This window comes from Ceratotherium simum, chromosome 15 (assembly GCF_057802395.1).
Source record: "Ceratotherium simum simum isolate JZ-2026a chromosome 15, ASM5780239v1, whole genome shotgun sequence".
Lineage (NCBI taxonomy): Eukaryota > Metazoa > Chordata > Mammalia > Perissodactyla > Rhinocerotidae > Ceratotherium > Ceratotherium simum.
Window position 1 is genome coordinate 16004476 of NC_141914.1, and position 27438 is coordinate 16031913.

Consider the following 27438-nt stretch of genomic DNA (forward strand, 5'->3'; position numbering starts at 1 on the left):
GTTTGGTTTTATTATAATTAGTAAGATCATTATCAAATAATAAAATGAAAGTAGATTACAAGAGCCAGACCAGGAATAAAATTAGGGTGTGGAAATGAACAGTCGAGTGGGGTACCCGTGGCAGGGACACATGTGTTCTGCTCTTCTCCTGGCAGGCCTCCATCCTGCCAGCCCAGGTTCAGCCCTCCCAGGCACCAACTTTCAGGCGTGCTAGTGATGTTGGTGATCTTGCGATTGTGCATCTCGTAATAATGGGCAGTTGGCGTGTTGCTGACAAACAGGGTCATCCACTAGATGTTTTCTTTGAAACAGTACTTCCCAAAGCGTAGGCTCCAATCCATGTACATCAGAATCCCTACCATGCTTTGTTAAAAACGCATATATATTTTTGTGTGTGTGTGAGGAAGATCAGCCCTGAGCTAACATCCATGCCAATCCTTCTCTTTTTTTTTTTCTTTTTCTTTTTTGCTGAGGAAGACTGGCCCTGGGCTAACATCTGTGCCCACCTTCCTCCACTTTATATGAGACACCGCCACAGCATGGCCTGACAAGCAGTGCATGGTGTGCGCCCGGGATCCAAACCCGGGCTGCCAGCAGCGGAGCGCGCGTGCTTAACCACTACGCCATGGGGCCAGCCCCAAAAACGCATGTTTTTAAGTTCCATTCCTGATCCACTGTATCAGAAATGCTGGGGATAGGCTTGATGGATTTGAATGCTGAAAAACACAGTCAAATTTGAGAATCACTGCCTTAGAGTAAAGGGAAAAAAATGGAGGGAAATCCCTTCTGGCATTCAGTACCTAAGAAGGGAGGAGGGGCTGAATCCCAAGTAACGAAAAAGGAAGCAGACAAGCTAAAGATAAGGCTTGCCTAGTTCACAGCTTTCCTTAGGTTTACCTCAGTTCTGACTGCTGTAGATTTAAGCCGGAATAAAGTGTGCTCTAAAAACATGTGCTGTATAATGCTGGTGAGTGTTTGTGTTAACGAACCTTAAAAATGAGCCTGCTTCTAAGTTAATTCATTCAACCAGGCACTGGGGATGCCAAAGATGAAGTTTGTAGCTCCCTAGAAGAGCCAGGCAGGTAAACTAACAGTTAACACACTGTAAGGTCCACTGTGAGATACCACTTCATACCCACTAGGGTGGTTACAATGAAGAAGACAGGCAGTAATAAGTGTTAGCAAGGATGTGGAGAAATTGGAACCTTTTACATTGCTGGAGATGTAAATTGCTGGATTGTCAAATGATGTGCCACTTTGGAAAACATTTTGGCAGTTCCTCAAAAAGTTAAACATAAAGCTACCATGTGACCCAGCAATTCTACTCATAGGTATACACTCAAAAGAATTGAGAACATATGTTCACACAAAAACTTGTATACAAATGTTCATAACAGCATTGTTTGTAAAAGCCAAAAAGTGGCGCAATCAAAATATCCATCAACTGAAGAATAGATAAAACAAATGTAGTATATTCATACAATGGAATATTATTTAACAATAAAAAGGGATGAAGTATTGATACATGCTACAATGTGGAATAACATTGAAAACATTAAGTGAAATAAGCCAGATACAAAATGACATATATTATATTACCCGTTTATATGAAATGTCCAGAATAGGCAAATCCATAGAGACAGAAATTAGATTAGTGGTTGGAAGGGATTGGAGGAAGGAGGGAATGAGGAGTGACTGCTCATGGGTACAGGGCTTCTTTTTGGGGTAATGAAGATATTCTAGAGTTAGACAGTGGTGATGGTTGTATGGATCTGTGAATACACTAAAAACTACTGAATTGTACACTTTAAGAGTAAATTGTGTGGTGTGTGAGATATATATCAGTTTTTCAAAGTGATGGAAGAAATGGCCAAGAAAAAAGTAAGGAATTTGACTACATAAAAAATGCTTTGTGGCTCTCTATAGGAAAAACTCACTTCTATTCGGACTCATAATACTTCTGACACCATACCTGTGGGTTTTCCACACATCAAGCAATTCTGTGACACCAGTGGGGTGTCCTACAATTCAATTCAGTTCTGAAACTATCTACCTGGTGTTAGCATCAAGTCTCATAGGTTAAGGGCTCAGTCCCACAAGACTGCCCACCCCCTACTTCAGATGCCAATTGCAAGTCCAGGTTGTGACTTATGCTTCTGACCAACCGGCTATAAATCAGAGGTTTCTATGACCTCCCCCCCCCTCAGGTTTGATTAATTTGCCAAAGTAGCTCACAGAACTCAGGAAAACAGTGTACTTACTAGATTGCTGGTTTATTATAAAAGGATGTTAACTCAGGAACAGCCACATGGAAGAGATGCGTAGGGTGACATTTAGAAGGGTCCTGAGCACAGGAGCTTCTCTCCTTGTGGACTTGAGGTATGCCATCCTCCGGGCACATGGTTGTGTTCGCCAACCCAGAAGTCCTCTAAACCCCGTACTTCGGGGATTTTTGTGGACACTTCATCATGTAGCCACGATCAAGCATTAACTCCATCTCCAGGCCCTCTTCCCTTCCCAGAGGATAGGGTATGGAGCTGAAAGCTTCTAATCATGCCTTGGTCTTTCTGATGACCAGTTTCCATCCTGAAGCTATCCAGGATCCCAGCAAGAGTCTCCTCATTAGAACAAAAGACACTCCTGTCACCCAGGAAATTACAAGGGATTTAGGAGCTCTGTGTCAGGAACCAGGATCAAAGACTAACTATTAGAACAAAAGACACTCCTGGTCCTCTTATCACTTAGGAAATTACAAGAATTTTAGGAGCTCTGTGCCAGGAACTGGGGGCAGAGACCAATATATATTTTTTCTATTACTTCACAGTGGTATAAACACTGTATAGAGGCAATCAGAGGTTACATAGGGCCCCCCCAAGGGAGGGATACCCACTTATTTGGCAGGATGGGGCAATATCAGAGAAGACTTCCTAAAGGAGGACTTTAGGGATGAGGAGGATAGCCAAAGGCCAGTCACTGGGGACAAAGGCCTTTTAAGAACAGCAATTGTTCTTAAAATTCAGCAACAGAATTGAGCATGACAAGATAGCAGGGGATTGGCAGGCAAAGAAACTAAGGAAGAAGACAGAGAAGAGATCAACAAGAGCTTTGAGAGAGTCAAATCAGTGGAGGAAAGATGAGCTTTTCAATAAGTGGTGTTGGGTAACTGGAGAGCCATATGAAAAAATAATAAAATTGAAATCATTCAGCATATCATATACTGGTATTGATTACAAAGGGAGCAGAGATTTAAATATTAAAAAAATGAAACCACAAAATACTAGAAGAAACTGTAGGCCTCGGTAACCTGGAGTGATGAAAACTTTCTTGACTTTGACTCAAAATCCAGAAAAAGACTGAAATTTTTGGCACTTGAATCTAGTCAAGCTTCTAGCTCTAACTACCAGTTTACAGGAAATACGAAGATAAAGGACCCTGTTCAATGACACCACAGGGGCCATCAGTAAAATCTAGAATGTGGGTACTTTGTACTGCTGCTTTGTGAGCTGCTGTCTTTAACAAATAAATACCCTCCCCCCAAAAAAAGGACCAGGGGTACCTCTAGGTTAAAAGCAACTCAAAAGACGTATCAGCCAAATGCAATCTTGTTTCTACCCAAATTTTTTTAAAAACTGAAAAAAAAGCAATTTTTGAAACAAATGAAGAAATTCAAACACTGTGGATATTGGATAATTTTAAAGAATTATTATTAATTTTATTAACTGTGATAATGGTAATGTGTTTATGTTAAAAAGAGGAGGTTTTATCTCTTAGAGATACATATAGATTGAACTATTTACAGATGAAATGATATAACCTTTAGTATTTACTTTAAAATAATCCAGTAAGGCTGTGGGTGTGAAATAGAATGTATAAATGAAATAAAATGTACACTTGCTAATAATTATTAAAGCTGGATGATAAGTAAATGAGGATTCCTTATACTATTCTCATTACTTTGGGGTAAATCTGAACATTCCCAGAACCACGGAAGGCCTTTTCAGCAGGAGAATACCAAGAGGAAATTGGCAGCAGAGGGGGTACACCCCTGGGGATGAGAAGACTAGATAAGCTGGTGTCAAGGAGAGTTAGAGTGATAAAGGACTGAACTATGAGAACGTCATTGGGGGTGGAAGGGAGGCTCTGGGTGTGGACAGTGTGAAGGAGAAAGAAGTGTCAGAGTTGATGACCTGTTGATTGAGGAAGCTACAGAAGTAGGAGTCAGGGATGACTCTCAGGTTTCAGGCTTGCCGAATGGCTACATGGTGAAGCCGTTCAACAAGCAAAGGAATTCAGAAGAAATTCAAGCTAGAGGTGAAGGGAGTGATAGCTTCCATTGCAGACAGGTTGAGTTTGAGGTGCCTGTGGAACACCCAGAGCTTAGGAAAGAGGTCTGCACCAGAGATAGGGTTCGGCAATTATCAGCTGCAGCGTAATTTCCATGGAAACATGTAGAGCGCTGGCTCCAAAAGATGCTCCCTTCCTGAGCAAGTGCTTCTTATCAAATTAATAAACTACTCCGGACTGTTTTAACATTAAAAAAGCAAAGTGGCTTAATCAAGGAGAATGATATAAAAGAACCAAATAGTAATGTATGGTATCCATGCTGTTCTGTTTCCTCTCAATTTCCATTTTGAACATGTGATAGATCTTCAGGGTTTAACTGCAAGATTTTCTTGTTTCATTTCTTTCCACTAATAAAGGAGTTTTCAAGAGAACAAAAACAGCTTTAATACATTAGTGGGAAAAGGGGGGAAAAAAATCTCATGTGAAAGATCAAATTTTACTTTTTCTTTTTTACCTTGCCTTTGTTCTATTTTGTTCTTTCCATGTTGTCTATGGTATTAAAACTGAAGGAAGACACCAAAACCATCTAAATCCAGGGCCACAGTTCAACTTCCTGTCTTTAAAACTGTCATGATCGTGTTAAATCCTTGCATGTGTATTCAGAAGGAGCTATGGAGCTGCTGATGTAGAAAAGCATTTTTTGTCGGCTTGATTTACGCCTTGGAGCAGGGCAAAGAGGAATCCTCAGCCCTGATGGGATCTGTGGCTGGGGGAGCATCAGGCCATCTGCTAGGCTTTAATAAAACATGTCAAGAACATTTCGGTGTGAAGCACAGAATGATTTTCCAAACTGAAATTAAAGTTTGTCAGCAATTGAGGTGTTTATAGGTCTTTTTTTTTTTTTTTAAAGATATTTGTATCTTTAGCATTTTAATTCAAAGAAGAAGAGAAGCACATCAATGTCTTTCTTTTTCTGTTCTGGCCTTAGTCTCACAATCTTGTGTTGACTGCCCAATCCATACTCCTCAGCCTGCCGTTTGAAGCCTCCATAATTTGGCTTCACCCAAGACCACTTCAATCAGAATTTTGGCAGGTTGGACCCAGGCATCAGTCTTCTAAAATCTCCCCTGGTGATTTCAACGTGTGGTCAAGGTTGAAATCCACTGTGGTTACAATATGAATGACGAAAAGACAGCTGGGGCCTTTGGATTATCTATGGTCAGAAGCAGGTGTGAGAAATCAAAGTTTTTCGGAGCTTCAGATGGCAGCTGTGATGTATGTGTGTGTGTGTGTGTATGCGTGCGTGTGTGTGCGTGCGTGATCTGCATTACATCTCTGTCTACCCTGCTCGCAGGTCACCGCCATGCGGGTATATGTGAACAGCTCCTCAGAGAACCTTCACTACCCAGTCCTCGTTGTGGTTCGCCAACAGAAAGAGGTGCTGTCCTGGCAGGTTCCTCTGCTCTTCCAAGGACTGTGAGTGGATCTTTCCCCAGACAACTTCACTACATTTGGTTTCTTTCAATGTTCTAGACCTTAATTGGTTTTTTCCCTAGTGAAAAGAGAAATCAGACGTTTGGAACGTTAACACATTATGCATGCCAAGTGCGAACAATGGTTGTGGTGCATACCCTGACCTGTTCAGCTCTGTTCAATTTCCATCCTCTTTGAAGTTCAGATAAGCACTCTGCCTAGATGTGTAGCACCTAGAAGTTTTAGGGTGTTAATTCTATCCAGAATGTTCTGTAGCCCTTGGTTGATTAGTGGATCACCCTCTGAGGACAGGACTAGGCCCAGCAGTCAACTTAAATGAGTAACACCTCCCTATTCTTCAAAACACCTACTGAGTGTGCATTCTTCATTTCATAATATTTATTGAGCACTGCTAAGCACTAGACGCTAGGTACACAGCAGTGGGGGAAAAAAAAACAACAACGAAGTCCCTGCCCTCATGGAGTTTCTATTTTTGCAGGGGAGACTGTATAAGGCACGATAGCACTAATAAGAAAAACCCAGAAGGCATTCAGACATGGGCACATTGTCTGGTGCTAAATCATTTTTAGAGGTTGAGGAATTTTAGGATTGAAATACTGACTCTGATAGCCTTGACTTGGACTCTGGGACTTTTTATGTTCCGTTTAACAAAAGCTTAAAGAGTGGAAAAATGGAATCAACTGGTTGTTTTATCAGGACAGTTTCCCCTTCAAAATCTGATATTTGTGCCTCATTAGGAATTAGGAGGATGGTTTAGTGTAATGTAGACATGGCTAAGGGAACTGGCCAGCACTGAACAGTCCTCACATCCCTGTTATTACGTCACACAACCCTGTGCTAAAAACACCAGTTCTGAAATCACCCTCAATAGGTCCAGTCTGAAATGTAAAACATAAGGACTTGAAATCAAATTCAGGGAGAAGTGAAATGAGACAGGCTTCTTTCCCTGCTTGTTCACTGAATCTCGTTCTTGTTCTTGCTGGTTTTTCCCTCCACCGGCTGCTACAGATATCAGAGAAGCTACAACTACCAGGAAGTGAGCCGCACCTTATGTCCCTCGGAAGCGACCAATGAAACAGGAGCGCTGGAGAAACTGATCTTTGTAGACATAGCGTCCATGGCACCGCTGGGTGCCCACTACAAACTACTGGTTACCAAGATGAAGCACTTCCAGCTGCAGTAAGCAAGACTCACTGTGGCCTCTCTCTGTTCACCTGTCTGCTCTTTCTGGGCTTGTGCATGCTCAATCCAGCTTCCTCCTTCCAGATCGTCACTCAGGAAGGATATTATCCACTTGGCATATCATCTTAGCACCTTCTGAACTCTCCTGCTGGGCAGCAGGGCCTTATATTTTCTGTGCAACAGAAAGGTCGAAGTGCAGAGGGCAAGAACGGTGACCTCATAGGTGTATCTGTTCTGGGGGTCTGTGTGAGGGCCCTGCCCTGCCTGTCATCCAGGCAAGAGGCACTGGTGACTGGGTGCTGTTGTGTTACTCACCGGTGCCATTCTCCTGAAGGAAGTTGTTTTTGTTTTAAAGGAGACCTTAAGCTGTTTTTCCTATCCTTATTACTATTCCAGTTTTCTCCTTCCAGGTAGGAATGTAGATAGGTAGGAAATAAAATGTAATGCAGTTTTGTCCTTTGCAAAACCTAATGACCGTTTCCCCCTTCTCCTTGCATGACCATCCTTTGAAACCAAATCAGTTGGGATACACCATCTCAAATTGTTTATATTAGACCTGAAATATAATAAATGCAGTCAGGGGCACTGTCTCCAAGGAATCAGTTCTCTCCCAGTGGTTATTCTTGTAAAATATTCTGTAAATCTGTGTGAAAATTTAAACAGAAAGGCTAAGGGCTTTCTTCCGTATCCTACTCAAAGCTCAGGGCTTCTCAAGGGTTCAAAGCATTTCTTCCCCTCTCAGTGTTTTATATAAATTTTAAAAGAAAATATTGTTAAATTGGCTATATTAAAATTAGAAATTGTACTCATCAAAAGGCATCATTAAGGGAACAAAAAGACAAGCCATAAGATTGTCTATATAGGAGAACTACAGGAGAATATATTTCCAACATACATAACTAAGAAAGGCGTTATATGCAGAATATGTAAAGAACTCCTACAAATCAATAAGAAAAAACAAGCAAGCTCTTGATTACTTTCCCCATTACCCCCCATTCTTCTGTGGCTCTGGCTTCTTATGGGTGAGACTCTTGGAGCCTGTGAATCTGAGCACTGCTCAGGGTGGGGACCGGCACCCAGGTGGGTGCAAGTCTGTGTGCCCACAGGTCCAGACTCAGCCTCACTGGAACAAATAGGTTTTCTGAGGCAAAAATGAGGAGATGGAAGGAGCAGAAATTATACTTGAGAAAACATCCTGTGACCTGGATCTTTTGCTTGAACTTTGGGACAGAGACAGAAGAGTCTCAGAAGGGGAATCAATGTTTATATTTACCCAATGAAAAAATATCTGTATAATATAAATGGACTCAGATATGCCAAGTAAAAGAATAAGAATGTCAAATGGGATCCAGAAAAAAATAAAATAAATATATGTTGCTTACAAGAGTACAACCTTAAATAAAATAACATATAAATGTTGTAAATAAAAAGATAATAAAAGAAATACCATACTGACAGCAACCAAAAGAAAGTTGGTATAGTATATCAATATTATACAAGATATTCCTTAATGCAAGAAGCATTATTAGAGACAGAGGACATTTCATATATCTAAAAGAATCATTCACCAGGAAGACTTAAATTTAAACTCTAAATTTGTATGCATCTAGTAACATCACTTCAAAATATACAAAGCAAGAATTGCAGAATGCAAAGGAGAACTGGACAAATCCACAACCTTGTGGGGGACTTCTCTATACCTGATAGAATAAGCAGACCAAAAATTTTAAATATGTATACTATGTACAGTAATTAAATAGAACAGGCATTGGCAAACTGTGGCCCATAGGCTAGCCACTGTTTTTTGTAAATAAAGTTTTATTGGAACACAACCCTACCCATTCATTTACATGTTGTCTATGGCGGCTTTCATGCTACAATGGCAAAGTTGAGTAGCTGGGACAGAGACAATATGCCTGCAAGCCTAAAATATTTACTGTCTGGCCCTTTACGAAAAAGTCTGCCAACACCTGATATGAAAGAGCAGATCAACATGATTTACAAACTTGAACTAATTAATGTATTTAGAAAACTGCATCTCAAAATTGATAGAACACCTAATCTTTTCAAGTTCATATGCAACATTTACCAAAATTGCCAAGCTCTAATGCATATCTTGATAAATTTCAAAGGACTGAAATCCTGTATGAATTGAGATAGAAATCAACTACAAAATCTAGAAAATCCCCAAATGTTTGGAAATTAAGTAGTCTACTTCTAAATAACTTACGAATCAAAGAAGAAATCACAAGGAAAATAATTAGAAAATATTTTGAACAAATGATATGACATATCCAAACTTCTGGGATGCAACTAAAGCACTGCATAGAGGAAAATGTGTAGCTTCGAATTTATATATTGGAAAAGAAAAATGGCCGAAAATCAGCGTGTTAAGTATTCATTTCAAGAAGTTAGAAAAAGAAATGAAAATAAAACTCAAAGAAAGTACAAGGAAATAATAAAATAAAAGCACAAAGCAATGAAACAGAAAACAAATCGATGATGGATAAAATGAACCAAACCACAAGTCAATTATTTGAAATGACTAATATTATTTTTACACCTGTTTTTTAAAAAATAAAAAAGGCAAACCCATTAAAAAAAAATAGGCAAGAGACTTGAAAAGACACTTCACCAAAGAAGCTATTCACATGGTCCAAAAACACAACCTCATTAGCTATCAGAAATGCAAATTAAATGATAATGAGATTCCACTACAGCTACCAAATTGTTATCACTTGAAGGGACTGACAACGCAGTTCCACTGCTCGTTGTCTACCCGACTCCTAGATACGTAATTGTAGTATTCATTCCACGGAATACTACACAACAGTAAAAATGAACAAACTATCACTATACCTAACAACATGGGTAAATCTCACAAACACAATGTTGAGCAACAGAAGCCAGACAAAAAGAATACATATTGTTTGATTCCGTTTACATAAAGTTTAAAAACAGGCAAAACTATTCTATAGGGTTAAAAGTCAGGATAGTGATATCTTTGGGGAGGAAAGAGAAAGTACATGGTTATGTTTACCAGGTGAGAATTCATTCAGATATATACTTACGACTTGTGCACTTTTCTATATATTTGTTATATTTCAATGAAAAGGTTACATTTCAGAATATGTATTTAAAAATAGTATATACTACTTTTTTGCAGCTTATTTTTCTGATCAGAATGTTCTGTTCTATTATAAAGCTCCCCTTAAATTTTCTAAGGCAGTTTATGAAGAAGCCAGTGGAGTTGCTAAGAGGTCTTCTCTGAGTCTTCTCTACACCCCTTGACAGTGCTATACTCACAGAGACAGATGGACCGATGGAGAAGTAGTCACAGCATTTTTTTTCCAAGTCCCTCCATTAATTTTAGTGGAGAAAAAGGTGACATGATAATTTCAACAGCAAAGAACAACACCGCCCCCCCCAAAAAAAAGGCAGGAAAAGATTCTCTGGTGGATGAGATCCACTGAGATCAATTAAATCAGAGTATCTAGGAGGGAGGTTTGAGCATTAGTGTATTTTCGTATAGTTTCCTAGGTGATTCTAACATGTAGCCAGAGTTGAGAACCACTACTCTTAAGCAACTTCTAAATATGGTGCTTATGCTCGTTTTAATAATGAAATCTATTTATGATATTAAACAATATGGGAGTTCATGGTTATATTTTGAAGGAGGTGGCAGCACATTACTTGAACAGAAGCCTTGCCTTCACTGATAGGTTTCCGTGTCTTTGACCTGTCACTGTCACCTGGTGGCAGTGTACTTAAATTCTAGGGCTGGTTTTCTGTGAGGCTAATTAGACCCTTTGGAGAAATGAATTCTATGACACTGAAGTCATAAGGTCACAACTCTGTGCAAGTGACAAAAAATGATATACGTGCTGGTGAAACTTCAAATCTATTCCCTCACATTGTTTTCTGTTTCCACCTCTTATAATGTGACCTAACCTCAGCAACCAGATATTCAGAGCATTTCAGATGCACATAGTTCCTGGGGATTTTATGAGAATGAGATAAGCCTGGAAGAAATGGTAACTGAGATATATGTGTCTCTTCCTCCCTGGCTCTGAGCTGTCCCACACCAGCATTGCTGGTGACCCAGAAATCCAGAGAATGATGGTAATGAGTAAGAGCTGAGGTTTGTGGTGAGATCTGGATTCTAGGTACTGACAGAAACACTGAAGAATTAACTCAAAATTCCTAACATTGCAGTTGCTGTTGTATGTTTTTGAGTGGCAGACTAGAAGATATATGAAACACGTTCTAGGATTTTTTCTCCAGAATCATAAATTTTAAGAATGGAAGGACCTTTGGGAATTGAATCCACTCACCTCATTTTTACAGATGAGCGAACTGATATCTAGAGAGGTTAAGTGACTTGTTCAAACTCACAGTGCTTGGAAAGGACAAAATCAAGATTAGATTCTACTTCTGACTCACTCCCAGTTCTGAGCTTCCCACTATAACATGCTGTTTCTACTTTCTGTTTAAAACCATCCTCCCAATTTTTATGTTGCCCTAAAATGTGTTTCTCAATTCCATGAAGTAGTTATTTATTTAAATCCAGCTTTAAAAATAAAATTCTGGGGGGGCCCAGCCTGATGGTGTAGTGGTTAAGTTAGTGTGCTCTGCTTCAGTGGCTCGGGGTTCGTGGGTTCAGACCCCAGGCACAGACCTACGCACATCTCATCAAGCCACGCTGTGGTGGCGTCCCACATACAAAATACAGGAAGATGGGCACAGATGTTAGCTCAGGGCCAATCTTCCTCAACAAAAAAGAGGAGGATCGGCAACAGATGTTAGCTCAGGGCCTTCTCTATTCAAATTCAATCTTCCTCACCAAAAAAATAAAATAAAATAAAATTCTGCCTTAAAGCATTGTTCCCTGCCATCTAACTATTCCCCACCCACCTCCACACACACATACAAACAGCTTTACCAGCACTCATTTTCCCAAACTCCAGTGCCCTGGGGTTCAATGCTGCAGAGCGTGAAGCTGCAGACAGGGAAGAGCAGGAGGCTGTAGCAGCAGGCAGGCACCTGATCATGAGGTGGGAGAAGCTTGGAAGGAGTGTTAAAAAATTTAGGCAGTTGTCTAAATTATGACAGTTGTGTGGAGAATGGATTTCAAGGGGATGAGACTGGATGCAGACAAATTAGAAGGCGGATACAGTGGTCAAGATAAATAATGAGATGAATTGAAGAATCTGGAGGTGAAATTGACAAAACTGGATTGGACATGAGGGGTAAGAGAAATGGGAGAGTCAAGGATGACCTTCTAACTTGTAGATGGTGGTGCCACTAAGAGAAAATGAGAATGACGAGGAGGGAAGGAAGAGATGATAATTTCACTTTGGGACATGTTGAACTTGAAGTGCAGATGTCCGGCAGAGTGTTGTATGTATACTTGCATGATGCCCAGAGAGAGGTCTGAGTTACAGATAGCAGACTGAGTAGAGGCGCTTCAGGAAAGCTGGTCCACATGGTACCTGAGGCGGAGTTACAGGAGATAGGGCAGTGAAACAGGCAGGACCCCATCCTTCATCTTTGAGATCTATGCTGCTCTAGGGAGTTCAGACTTCACCTTTTAGGTTGCGGGAGCCACTAAAGGATTTTAAGCAACAGAATAACATGAACAGATCTGGTTTATAGAGATGGCTTTAGTGCACTGTGGAAGATTAACTGGGGAGAGGAGAGGGGAGAGGCAAATAGGCAAATGAAAAGTTATCTGGATAGAGAAGGATAAAATATGATTAGGACCTGACTATATTATGGCAGCAACAAAGTTGTAAGGGAGAAACGGTCAAGTAATACACACAGGGATAATTCACAAATTCAAAAAATACACGTGACAGAATCAAAAATGTAGTCCTACAGGAGTACTTGCAGCCTTCAACCTTCCTCTAGCCTTCTAAGGAGGGATCTTCAGTCTTTGTTTTGAGAGAGTTTTGAGTGAGATCACTCAGCTACCGTGCTGTGAAAAGTAGTCAGTTTTTTGAGGAAATGGGTGAGTGAAGAGGCTTTTAGACCATTTTGCTATGTGTCATACTATATAATCACCCTTTGGTATTTTGGGGTAGACTACAGTAATGATTTACATTACCTTTCCATTTTTTTTCTTATTGGATGGCAAAGATGGAGCTTCAGGTGGGAGCAGGTGCATCAGATTACTTTCACACTAATAGAATCAGTCAGACTTGGTGACCAATCAAATGCAGAAGTTGATAAAAAGGGAAGAGTCCAAGGAGACTCCAACAGTGATGTCAGAAGTCTGGTGAGGTTTACTGACAAAGAGACATAGTGGTCAGGATCACGAAAATGATAGTATGTGCCATTTTGATCACGTGGAGTTTGAGGGACAGTCAAGTACAGAAGCCCAGCAGACAGTCACTCTAGTGTGACACGGAGACTTGAGATTCACTGGCATTTTTATGGGTTTTGGGGGCAATAGAATATAGATGTAATTGTGATTTTTATGGCAATTGAATACATATATATATATGTGTGTGTATATATATAAATGTATGTGGCCAAGGAAAACGAGGAGATCAAGAACAGGACTGTGGGTAACATTCTTATCTAAGGGAAGGTCTGATAAATCAAGACTATCAAAAGAAGCTGAGTAGGCACAACCAGATGTGTGGGAGAAAACCCAGGAAAGCAGGTGTCACAGAGCCCAAGGGAGGAAAGAATTTCAAGACAGAGGGAGTGGTTGTCAGTGTCAGATGTCACAGAGAGGTAAATAAATTAAGGATTAAGTCTCTGGGTTTAGCAATTAGGAGGTGACTGTTACCCTTAACAAAGGCAACATCAGGGGGATGGTGGGGAAGGAATCCTGATAGCAGTGCGAGAGGAGAGAGTGAAGAGAGATGAGGGCAGAATACCCTTTTAAGCAGTTGGTCTGTGAAGGAGAGGGAGGATAGAGAACGGCATCAAAGGAGGGAAATACAGGGAAAAGAGAGGAATTTTTGTTGGGGCGTTTCTGTTTGTTATTTATTTTGAAAATGGTTGCGATTAGAGTATATTTATAAACCAAGGGGTAGGAAGGCAGATAATTTATAGAGATGGATTTTGTAGAAGCGACGTCCCGGAGAAGGGAATAAAGCATAGGATTTAGCGCATGCGCAGAGTTTATTCTTAGACCAGAGCGATGAGGTGGAGGATTCCAGAGACTGAGAGGGTTGGTGGAAGGGTGGGGGTTTACGAAGGGAGTTCATGACAGATGGCAGTGAGGAGATAACAGGGAATGCTGTTCCGAAGTCCATAGTACAAATGAATAATAGGGTATAATTTCCTTCCACAAGCAAGTGGGGGTTTTGAACGCCCACTGTGCCCTGGGCTAGGGGCTTGCTATCATAAGATGAGTAAGGTGCCATGAATCTCAGTCCTCTCTGGTACTCACCTCAAAAACGACTTAGCTTTTGTCCCTGCCTCTCTTTCCACTTATCCTTTCTTCCCATCTCCCTTTCCTTTTTCTTCTGTTTAATTACTCTGCTGTATGTATTTCTCCTCTCTCTACCTGCCCCTTGGGCCCTTCTTCTTTTCCTGTCTTCCTATCTGCACATCCATCTCTCTTGACTTCCTCTGTTCCTCTTCTCTTCCCCTCTCCTTCAAACTAGCCAAAACAACGAAACAAAGTCTGTTTTTAGTTTCCTCTTATTTATTGAATAAACATTTGTTTTCTGTTTAATTTTTTAAAACAAACAAGTTGAAAATTTTATACTTCTGTTTTTAAAACTAAAGGTGTACATGAGTCTTAATTAGCTTTGTTCTGTTGGTTAATGACTCTTCATAAAATAGACCTTCCCCACCTCTGTCAGGGCCTACAGGGGAAGGAAGCAAAAAGTTTCATCTGTAGCAGACACGATGTTTATTTTGCTCACGCTGTTGATTCCATGAGAAAGAGAAGTGATAGTCCAAGGAAAATAATACGTTTTCAAAGTTTGTATGTGTTGTACTAGTAAAGAAAACATAAAGTACAAGAAAAAAACCAGAAAATTCATATTGATGTCCATACATTCAGTGTCACAATTGGAATTCAAATGAGAGGAGAGAATTAAAAAACAAATTTCAGGCCAAAGAAAACTGGTTGCTTCTGGAAATTTCATGCTGTCTGTTGCTAGTCAAGAAAATCAGTGTCCTTTTCATTCCCCTGACCTGGCAACGAACAGACCTGAAGGCTCCATGTGGCCCTGGTAACAGCAGATGACACTTCCACCCTGCTGAAAGGGTGCTACCCAGACACAGACAGTGCTGCGGGTCCGCAGTCTCAGGAGCACACACACAACTGGGTTTGACACCGACTTTGGCTTCTTTAAGGCCACAGGTCTTTAACTGTGTTTCAGCAGAGCCAAACCCTGACCCTGATGATGATTTCTGCCAAGAGTGGATATATAAAAATTACATCCATTGCTAAATTCTGAGTCCAGTCTACCAACAGCCTAAATTGCTGGTCATTACCTTCAGAAATAGCACTCAAGTTTTATGACTTCTAAACAACATCTCCAATTATAAACTTCTTGCTTAAACGTCCTGACATGCCCTTTCTCAAGGAATCTTGAATAAAAAATTTTTAAATTGCTTAATTTTATAAAAGGAAAATTAGGAGTGGAGAGAGGGCCGGCCCCGTGGCTTAGCGGTTAAGTGCACACGCTCCGCTACTGGCAGCCCGGGTTCGGATCCCGGGCGTGCACCGACGCACCGCTTCTCCCGCCATGCTGAGGCCGCGTCCCACATACAGCAACTAGAAGGATCTGCAACTATGACATACAACTATCTGCTGGGGCTTTGGGGGAAAAAAAAAAGGAGGAGGATTGGCAATAGATGTTAGCTCAGAGACGGTCTTCCTCAGCGAAAAGAGGAGGATTAGCATGGATGTTAGCTCAGGGCTGATCTTTCTCACAAAAAAAAAAAAGAAAGAAGAAAAAGGAGTGGAGAGATAAACTCTTTAGAGAGCACCAGGGGATGAAGGTGGGGAGGGACCCCAGGAGAAGTTCAAGTTCAGGTTCCCAGAAATGCCAGCCACATTGAAGGAGCGGGAGCATGCCATTCCCCAGGGTTGGGGCATTGAGAGTGCAGTGGGCTTGTATAAGTGATCTTCACAGCTAAAGATGAGGCAAGAGCCAGAAGGAGCAAAAGCAGCCCCTACAAAACTGTAGAGAAGATCAAATTGGTCTTTGCGTTTTCCAGCCTCTGGAACTGTTTCACCGGTGTTCATTCCAGACAGCACTCTATGCCACAAATGAATGCTTCCCGCATGCTCCTCACGGTCTCCTTTCCTCAGTCCTGGGTCGTGCTGTCTTTCACAGAAGAAGGAAAATATCTAATAAAATAATTCATAATAAATTACTAATTGGAGAAAAAAAACTTTATTATATTCTTTTGGTGGTATTTGCATTTTAATGGAGGACCTTAGAAGGCAATGCCTAACCCAGAGAGGACACAGTCTTGGAGAGAATTTCAGCCAGTGTGGCAGGCAATTGGGGAGGTGCTTGGGGGCAGGAAGAGCATGCTCCTGCCCCTACAGACCCTCCCATTGGTGATTATCTACTCACCAAATTTTCTAAAAAATGATCTTTTGCCATGGATACATCAAAATTATTTTGAATTGTTACCTACATTATCCAAAAGGATGTCAAACCTTCTTTTCCTCTCTCTTTCAGCCCACTTCTGACACCTAAACCCTGTACAATCTTAAGAGAATCGAAAGGCAAAAGTAAACAAAGTACTTACTCTTATAGGTGTGACTTCACGGATATATAAAGACATAAAATTGATCCCCTCCCCAGTTTGATCATTCTTGAGAATTGAAACCACCGAGTTTCTGTGCAGTTTACTCTGTCAGTTTGATGGGACCAGAACTCCCTTCACAAAGGGAAGGGCACTCCTTGCATCTAGTTTAAGATGGCTGTCTTTTAAATAAATATTTTTTGCTTGCTAACTTATGTTTTTCTCTCACTTTTCCTCCTTTGCCCTCTCCCACTCACATTTCTCAGGACAAATGTTGCCTTTCACTTCAGTGCCAGCCCCTCTCAACCTCAGGTAAAGTGAAGGGTTCCAAGGTTATCACAATTCTACCTGTTGGTGGTACCCAAAGAAACCATGGTAACAAGTAGAGTCAGCATGTGGGGTTGATCTTTCACAACTGGAGATATGCAACAGCAGGTTTAAACAGATTTATTTAATGTCCTGATAGTTACTGTAAATCTTCTGCAGGGCTGTAATACAGCTTTGGTCATAAATGGCTACTTCATTTTTGCTTTGGATATACTAAAACATATTAACATATGGTATTAACATATTATTTAGATACTGTTGTAAATCTATTACCAACCACTTGTGTGCTAGCGAGTATTTAACAACTGGTTCTCAGAGGAAAAGCCCTGATTTGTAGTGTTTGCCCATTTCTGCGGTGTAAATACCTCAGCCATGGCCAATTTCAAGCTGCCAAAATGATGTCATTGAATGCAGATTTGGGAAGAGATGTGCACCATCAGCTCCCCAAACCTCTATGAGTGAACTCCTGCACACCTTTTAAGAGTTAAACGTCCCTTCAGTGAAAGCCACAGTGCATAGATACTGCCACCCAGTGATGGAAGAGGACTACAGGCCCACAACCCATTGCCCTCAACATTTATTGGCCACTTAATTCATGAAATATTTGAAAGCACTGGTTGCTAGGTGCAATGGGAGATATCTAGAAAGGGAGGAAAAAACTTGCACTCCAACTACAGAAAGAATACAGCCTCATAGTCCTGTGCAGAGCTATCCTAAATATGACATACTGAATGTCATAATGCACTTCCAGTTTGTAGATTGAAAATCAGTGATGATTATATATTATGGCTTCCTTTTCTTTTAAAAAGGTATGTAAATATTAAAGCCTAAGTAGTTTGCCTATAAACCCCAAACTAGAGTAAAATATACATAGAACAAACTAATAAAATCGAAATTCTTTGATATCTACAAAGATTTTACTTTACTATTAACTGTTCCCATTTTGGCCTAAATTTTATATCCTCTTCAACTATAGGAAAGATTTTCTATTTCTATAAACTCACCCAAACTATTGCACATTCTCAGACAACCTTCATCATCACTGTCTGCCTCTATTCTTGTAGACAGAAGCAGGTTACAGAAACTGGGCAGGTCATCAGGACTCAAGATGGCGATTTTTGGCCTAAATTCCAGCCATTCCTCTGGGTACTTGTCATTTGCTACTTTCTCAAAAGAGTAGTTTATCAAGGCAAGGGTCAAAAACATTTTATTTGGAGTTTATGGTAATTTAGAGATACAGAAGGTTGATAAAATTTTGGCATATAGGTAAGGCTTCAGTAGATGTCTGCTGCTTGCACAAAACCAGCTCCTGTAATATATAGGAATGTATATGATGCTCATTACTGCTAACAGTAATCATAGCAATGCTCTTGAGTTACAAAGTTGGGTTCCCTTAAAAAGCAAGAACATCTCTTGGGAATTCCAGAGTCTTCACCTTTGAAAGAGCCGTATATTATACGTATTTGAATCAAACTCCAAAATGAAAATGCAAAATAAAGTGGCTTCTTGAGATTGCTACCATCTGTTACAAGGCGTGAACAGACTTCCAAACAGAAGCATTAATGACACTCCTTAATCTCGAGGTTATTTTTTTCTCCATCAGAAGACTTTGGATTATTGAAAACCATTCTATTTTTATTGCTCTGGTTCTCAGAATAAGGTTAGTTAAGAGGATGTTGGAATGCAAAATTAAGTTTTAACGTGTTTTGCCTCTCCCTTAATGTAATAGATTTATTAGAGTCCTAGGATATTGGGGCTTGTTTTTGTTGGTTTCCTCAAAATCTTAATCACATATTTCATGTCAGGCTTCTCAACCAGCTACCGTATTTATAATTATTGGGCAAAAGTCCCCTTTCTTCATTATTAGCAACATGCTTAACTTAGAGTTAATAAATTTTTCCGGTGGATTCATAATCTAAGCAGGTAAATAGTGTAACCTCTTTCTATTATAAATGTTTCCTGATTCTGATGATATTTGAGATATACTTTTAAAGATATCTTGGCTTGCCCAAAATTGTGCACATATTTCAGGGGGCCAGATGTAGGGCTTGGTGTTCGAATCTAAATGTCGTCTCACTATATTCCATCCGGAAAATAGATTCTTTAGCAAAACATCCCCAGGAAAGGTGGGTCTAGTGCTAATTCTTGCCTATGGGATGATGGTTAAGATTCTTGAAGAGCAAGCTTATCTGTTTTTTAAGATGGATTCATATTTCAAAGTGACGGCACAGAAATAAATCTTGTCTCATGTTACATCCCTCATATCCCTAATTCAAAGGATTGGAGGGATATTCTTAAATAGAAACTGGAATGCAGTGTGGCAAAGTTTAGTTGAGAAAGAAATACCATAGAAAATGAAATGGCAACATTGCATGAAATGGCCACTTGGTCTTGTTCACTGCTCTATTCCTAGGATCTGGCAAAGAGCCCAGCACAGAGCAGTTGCTCAATACGCATGAGATGAATGGCTGACTGAATTAATGGAGTTTTACATCTGAACTGTGTGCCTAATATTAGAGGAAACAATCCTATTCATGTGAAAATAGTTTGACTTTGTAACTCTAAATATTTCTTAATATTAATGAATCATGTCTTTCTTTTTCTTATTCTCAGTATTTTCTATACAAATTTCCTGAAGATGTGGACTCAGTTATCATTAAAGTCTGGTCTGAAATGGCTTATCCATGTTCTGTTGTCTCAGTCCAGAATATCATGGTGAGTCTTAATAACTTGTCATCCTTCCAATATGGACCGTTATATCGTCCCAGGAGAAATCAAAGAGAAGGGTGGGGACCACGTCATCCTCGTACTACGTGTCTCCTGCAAAACTGCTAAATAATAAAAACAATGTCTCATGCACACAAATGGGCAGTCTATATTTGGAGACATTGATTTGGGAAGATAAAGAATAGTTGACTCTTCACCAAAATAAGCAAAGGAAGAAGAGGTGGGAGGGAGGGAGGATCATGACAAAGAACAAGGAAGACCAAGTTGTGGGCTGCACAACATAAATAGAAACCTACTGTTTGTTTTATGTCTTTAAATTTTTATTGTAACATTAGGCCCTTTCTGTTTCATAAGGTGCTAATAAAAAATGGGAAAGGTGTTACATACTTGAAGACAATCTTTTCAGTCCTCTTTGCTATAAAGTGACCTTTATATCAAAGCAACTTTAGAAGACAAGGCACCAAGTTTTAGGAGGACTGTTTGGTGACTGCTCTGGGCAAAACTTTTCATGGCTTCTGGCTTAGTAAAGACCCCCTGCTCTGTGACCCAGGTGGTGTGTGTGGTATGTGTAGTGTGACATCAGTGATGCCCTCTTTTTTATCCCTCATGCACGTTACAGTGCCCAGTGTATGATCTTGACGACAATGTGGAATTTAATGGTGTCTATCAGTCCATGACCAAGAAAGCTGCCATCACCCTACAGGTGAGACGTCGCTTCTGTGGTCACTGCTGTCAATGTCAATGCACAGTTTACAGTCAGGGTACCACTAGAACAGCATCCAAAAGGGATTGTCATTCACTGTGTGCCTTGAATCTTTTGCCTTTCTGATTGGTTTTAAAACAAAGATAGCTACTCTTGAAACCAAAGCCTGGGCAATGGTGGACAATGCTACTCTACCAGGTGCCCCATTCCCCTTGGGGAATCTTGGGAACCCATGATGCAGTGGGACATGGATCTGACAGATTGCTTAGAGAGGTAAGGTAAGATTCCAATCTACTCATTGGGGGATGCCAATTTAGGGTAAACTTTATCCGATCCATTTATAGCTATTAAACATATTCTAATAATTTGTACCAGTAACAGTAACCAAAAAAAGGCCTTCAACTCTGGACAGAATGGATAGGTTCAGAGGAATATGGACCACACTGGGGCAGCAGTTTGCCCTTTTGGCATTTGTAATTAAATTATTATTTCAATGGTAATTTTATAGCAAAAATGTACACATATCATGTCAGTAAATGTTCAAAGAGATTCTGTCCCCGCCTTTGGGGTGGTACTTACTTGAGGTACCTACAACTCGATCTGTTCTTAGGGTAAGGTGATACTGTTATTGGATAACAAGCAAAGAAGGAGGAAAGGTTCATTATAATGTAGGTGTCAAATCTAAAACCCTCTATCAGTCAGGCTTTAATCTTCTAGTGCCTCAGATTTGATATCCCAAAGATCTGCTCTTATTCCTTCTTGGGTAAGGAAACTGGACACACAGAAGCACACACAGAGAAGGTCAAAGTCAGGCCTGTAACTCAGGTCTCCTGACTTGAGTCTTTGCCTCCTTAACCTAAATTAGTTATTTAACTGCTGACTGTGTGACTGTTAGGAAAGTCATTTATCATTAGATTTTCGAATAATAAAAACTTAATATAGTAAACTTAAAACTGCTCTAAAAATAAAGTTTATTAATTAAAAAAACTTAATATACAAGTATTAATTACTAAACATAGGCTGTTGACATATTCTTTACATGGGGCCTATTACAGTCCTAAGCACTCAAATGGGCACAAGATACATTAAAATTAGAATAGTGTACCTATTTACTTTAATTTCTTCTATGTAACAGTTATTTTATTGTGGATAATCTGGAGTAGATCACGGATATGTGAAAGTCCTCTCTAAGAAATTAAGGGGCAGGAGTGAAATTTACTTTTCTTCTCTTTCCTGTTTCTTTCTGGCCCCACCCCCACTGCCACGGACTTTCTCCCTTTTTTCTATCTTTCTTGCCTGCTTATCATAAGATTGTTATGTCTTATGCAGAAGAAGGATTTTCCAGGTGAGCAGTTCTTCGTGGTATTTGTGATAAAGCCTGAAGATTATGCCTGTGGAGGATCTTTCTTCATCCAGGGTAAGAGATAGTGAGGAATACTTGGATACTGAGAAAGACCTACTGGAATGGAAAGGAAGCCAAAAGGTCACATTGGCCCCTTATGAACATCTCCAGTACCCACTAAGGGAGGGTCATTAGCAGTGACTTGCAAGGCAGTCTGAGAGATACTTGAGAACAAAATAAGGGGAAGAAAATGATAGATCTAAAGATATTGGTACTACAAAATGTCATTTAGTGCATTGCATCTTTTCAAAGTCTTATGCTCCCTCAGACCATGTGGGGTATATTTACTCTGTTGGCCTTTTACTCAACAAATATTTGCTACTATGAGGTAATTATTTTACACAGCAGATCATATTCTAAGATCAGTTTGGTAGCCAGCAATAATGAAGCCACTTATACTTATCAGTTGGTCATCGTTTCCACAAGGATGTACAAGGAAAATTCAGAGTTCTCAATTCCAGTTCCCAAAATTATATGTTGCAAGATCGTAAGAAAGCAAAGTGGGACAACTTATCCCAATGATAGGGGTTGTGTGAACTCCTAGGCATAATACAAATGGTTGTGGGTAACTACCCAGTAACTACCTTGGGAATACCCAGCAGCTGATGAGCCATATGTGATCAACAGAGAAGGGAATCAAGAAGTGTAACATGGTTCCCTTGGTATTTAGGTAAAATTTCTGCTTGTGTGTTCTTTAACCTCTTAATTACATAGCTCCAGTTTTGCTATGTAATGTCAGGTGTTCTTTGGTAAACTACGAGTCCTTTGATGACTATACAAGAAGAAACAAACTCTCACTGGCTAGAAAAATGCAAACCAAAAGACGAGGTAGCTTTCTATTTTTGCAGCTGTTTTCTTCCAGTGTCTGTGACTTGTTGAGCCATGTGGATATCAGAGGAAGGGTCAAGCCTTCTTCATTTAAGGGAGGCTGCAGTCTCATTGGTGTCAGCTAGTGCTACCAAAAAGCACCCAAGCAAAGGCCAGATTGAAAGTTTAACCAAAAGGGGTATTAGATGGTTTGAAGGTTTGGGGGTCAGGGTTTCCTCTAGTTTTTGCTAAAAGAAAATTCAGCAACCAGAGTTAATTCTGGACAGTTTTCGAACAAATGTTCAGATGAGCGGCCAAGAACCAAGTATCTGATCCATTGTGCCTTGTTCTTTTTTATCAGAAAAGGAGAACCAGACCTGGAATCTACAACGAACAAAGAACCTTCAAGTGACCATTGTTCCTTCCATTAAAAGTGAGTATTAGCTCTCAGATTTGGTGGAGAGATTCCTATGTCAGGAAGTTGATCATATAACTCAATGCTAATGTCATCCTTCCAGAGAAACATCATAAGAAAACTAATGTTGACCTTAGAGATAGAAGAGAGAATCAAAGCATTTCGTTAAATCCCTTCCAGAAAGACAGGGAACTCAATTATGAAGTTGTATACAGGAGGTCCTTCCCAGCTTCCGCTGGGAAGTCCTCACTGTGAAAGGCAGCCATTTGTGGATACTGTCTGGCTGACCTCCCATATCTTTGCTGCTTTGAGTGGAAATATCTTAGAGGACTTAAGAATGGGTGTGATGGAGATGGGCCCTTGAAGCTGTCTTGTCCCAACATAGTCCTCTTTTCTCCTGAGCACATCCTAACCAAAGTTGTTTCTCTTCCCTCAGAATCCATGTATGTGAAATTCAGTCTTCTCACTTTCTTCACCTTCTTGTCCTTCTACGTGGGATGCCTGCTTGTTGCGTGCGTTCATTATATCAGGTGGGTCAAGAGTTGCAAGAAATGTTCATCCTCTTTGCCTGTCTCTGCTTAGCGATCAGAGCATTAGGCCTTAGAGCCGTATTGACTGGACTCAAATCTACCTCAGCCACTAACTGTGTGACCTTGGGAAAGTTACTTAACTTCTCTGTGCTCCAGCTTCCCCATCTGCAAAATGAGATAATAATTTACTTCATAGAATAATATAACTGCAATGTTTACATCAATGTCCTGCACAGAGTAAGTGCTGGTAGAGGGTTATTTATTTTCATGGTTAATTAAACCTCAGCAGAAAGACAGCTGAGGTATATTTTAGACCAGAAAATACTCACAAAGAATCCTATGGAATGTAGGAAATGAAGAGTTCTTCCTCACATGGAGAGTTAGAAACAGCTTTAAACATTCCATCAAAAAGTAAAATTAATGCCTAAAATAAATCTTGAGGTGTAATAAACAGCAGGGGTAATAGACCAGGTGCTTTCTTACTGTTGCAGCATCAATTTTCCAGTAAAATGTCCCTTCAGAGAAAAAACAGAAATAATCATGCTGTAATTTGACCAAGGAAATTTCCCTTCCCAAGAGTTTGGAGCCCCTAATAAAAAGAGGTCCGGTCTTTCTAGCAGGCAGGAACCTTGAGAATGCCGTACTTTGCTGTGGTCTCTGTGAAACAACTACAAAAGGCAAGAGGTTTACAGTCTGTAAGGAACATGTAAAGAAAACAAACCAGCATGAAGTTTTCAGACTGTTGCGCAAGATTAACCTCATCTGTAGAAAAACTTCAGGGCTACACCAGGAATCCAAGTATGTCAGAGATACAGGACTATCTCGGACAAAAAATAACCCCCTTCTGTGACCTTTATGAAGCTTTACGGTTGAGAAACTGACTTCAAAGACCTCAGGACTACCACTGGCCATATCTGGGACAATCTGAGGACCAGAGTAATCAAGGAGAATAACGAATTCTAAACCATTGAGAAAAATAGAAATTCATAAATCCATATCAATAAAGGAAGGAACGAAGGAAGGAAGGAAGGATGGACCTAAATACCTCCAGATATACATCCAGTGAATTCAGCAAAGTTACTAAAAGAGGTACACATTCGAGAAAGGAGCCCTTAGCAAATACTGATGGCAGAAGTGAGGACGCTAGCCTACAGCAGAACGCCAAAAGCTGACTGTCAATATAGAGGGAATGCTGGAATGGAAAAGCATCACTACGCATAGATCAGGTTAACAATCATCAACGGACACTAAAACTAGGAGGAAAATCTGATGAAGATCAAGATATTTGCATGGATGAAAGTGTATCCCCACAAATTGCTAAATAGTTGTCAGGGAAAAAATAGCAACTATACAGTGGAGAAATCAGACAAGATTGACTGGGTGATCAAAATTAATATGATGGAGGGGGAGATGGACATTGTGTGCCTCCAGATGTGACACTCTGAGAAGGACACCACATCATGTATGCAGTATTCCAGCCAGAAAGTCATATTTTTAATAAAATCATAAGAAAAAATTAGACACCTCAAAATGACATTCTATTAAAATGTGGAAAAAGACAAAGGCTGTGGAAATGTTCCACATTGAAGGAGACTAAAGAGATATGACAACTAAAGACAATACCTGATCTCAGACTAGATCTTTTACCAGAAGAAAAATATGCTATAAAGGATATTATTGGGTCAGTTGCAAAATTGTAATACAAGTAGTAGATTAGCTAAGAGTATCACATTGATGTTAAGTTTGCTGAATTTGACAGCTATACTGTGGCTATGTAAGAGAACACCTTTATTATTTGGAAATATTTAGGCATGAAAGTACATGACATACGCAACTTGCTTTCAAATGATTCAGAAAGAAATTTTTATATATACACACACATATAGACAGATAGAGAATGATAAAGCAAATGGGGTAATATTGCTAACAATAAGTGAATCCAGGTAAAGAGTATATAGGTGTTCTATTTTCTATTCTTATTCTTACAACTTCTCTGTAAATTTGAAGTTACCGTAGTCCCCCCTTATCTGTGGTTTCACTTTCCATGGTTTCAGTTACCCGCAGTCAACCATGGTCCAAAAATACAGTACAGTAAGATATTTTGAGAGAGAGAGAAAGAAACCACATTCACATAACTTTTATTACCGTATATTGTTATAATTGTTCTATTTACTATTATTTATTGTTGTTAATCTCTTACTGTGCCTAATTTATTTCAACTTTATCATAGATATGTACCTATAGGAAATTACATAGTATATATAGGGTTCAGTATGATCCGTGGTTTCAGGCATCCAATGGGGGTCTTGGAATGCATCCCCCGCAGATAAGGGGGGACTACTATATTTTCAAATAAAAAGTTAAAAATAAAAACCCGAGTCTATAGGCAAATATTATACCTGGAAAGTATATGCATTAACTGATTATCGGTTCAATTAGTTTATCAGATCATATTCACGTATAAAAGTATCTGCTCTGCGCCAGGCTCTGTGCTGAGCCTTCTAAGCAGATTGTCTCAGCTAATGCCCCACAACCGTGGGTACTGGTATCATCACCATTTGACGGTTAGGGGAATTGAGGCATAGAGAGAGTAAGCAATTTGACCGAGAATTCACAGCCAGTAAATAAAGGAGCTGGGATTTGAACCCAGGCAGCCTGGCTCCAGAGCCTTAGCTGTTAAGCAGGCTGGTCAAGATGAGTCTGGAGTGGTCAAGGCATGTGAGGGAAGGCTGTCCTGATCAGGGATGCCAGTCCAAAAGCCCGGCACCCCAACAGGGATTTGCTTGAAAAAGGGTCCAGAAAGCTCCCAATTTTGACTTGGATGAATTCCACCATCATGGAAAAAGTTCATCTCTTCTGCCTCTCTTAGGAAGACTATCTCTACTCCTGATGCTTTAGATTTTAGAAAATAGGATTTTACCTCTCTAATTAGCTAGCATGCATAATCAACAGACAGACAGACGAAAAATCGAATTAAAGCTGGATATCAATCTCTCTAAAGTTGTTATTCAGCCTACTGAAGCGAGCAGTTTTTAAAAGTTGTGGTATAAGGTCTGTTGAAATCACTCACCGCCAGATTATTTTGCTCCAGTCAATAGCACAAGCACAGATTCCGTCCAAATATAGACAAACTGAAAATAGGAACCTGGAGACATAAGAACTATTTGGCATTCTAAATAGGGGAATAGACTGAGGAAAAATGCCAACAGAACTCTTCCTTCATTGAACAAGCAGAAATAACAAAGTTTTCTCCAAAACCAAATGAAGCCAGACCTGGAGAATAATGCCATTTTGCTTGATGAGTCCCCTGCACCTAATATTAATACATGTGGGGCTTGCAGTACATGCTTTGAGATCAGGATGAAGCATCGATAGAGACATGGCCCCTGCCCCCAGCAAGCTAAGAATCCAACGTGTCTTTGTGCTGTATTGGCTTGAACCTAAACATCATCCCCTCCCATGCCCAGCTCCAATCCATTCAACAAGTATTTAGGGAACCCCCACAATGAACGCACAGGCCCTGGACCAATCACTGCCCGCATGTTCTCTTATTCCTTCCTCTCAACAACACTGCTAGGCACCGAGTTCAAACTTGTATTAGTTACCTATTACCACAATACTGCTGCATAAAAATTGACCATAAAAACTCCAATGGCATACGGCAATAAATATTTAAGTTTGCTCACAGATCTATGGATCAGCTGGATGATTCTGCTAATCTGGACTGGGCTCAGAGATCTCAGCTGAGTGTGGTCACAGAATGCAATCAGCTGGCAGGTCAACCAAGAGCTGGCTCTTCTAGACTGGCCTCAGCTGCACTTGCTCTCTCATGCTC

At 40.1% G+C, this 27438-nt stretch overlaps 1 protein-coding gene across 3 annotated transcripts in view; it reads left to right on the forward strand.

Moving 5' to 3' along the window:
- The window catches only part of SIDT1 (SID1 transmembrane family member 1), a 102781-nt gene that overhangs the window by 33439 nt on the left and 41904 nt on the right, over window positions 1-27438 (forward strand). For 2 of the 3 annotated variants that reach the window (XM_087439607.1, XM_004436617.3), the window contains exons 2-9: window positions 5639-5760; window positions 6787-6957; window positions 16959-17004; window positions 19633-19734; window positions 20366-20449; window positions 21779-21866; window positions 23020-23091; window positions 23510-23603. In XM_087439607.1, coding sequence (XP_087295733.1) covers window positions 5639-5760; window positions 6787-6957; window positions 16959-17004; window positions 19633-19734; window positions 20366-20449; window positions 21779-21866; window positions 23020-23091; window positions 23510-23603 — 779 coding nt within the window. The remainder of the gene's footprint in view (window positions 1-5638; window positions 5761-6786; window positions 6958-16958; window positions 17005-19632; window positions 19735-20365; window positions 20450-21778; window positions 21867-23019; window positions 23092-23509; window positions 23604-27438) is intronic. The other variant, XM_087439608.1, reaches the window with a different exon arrangement.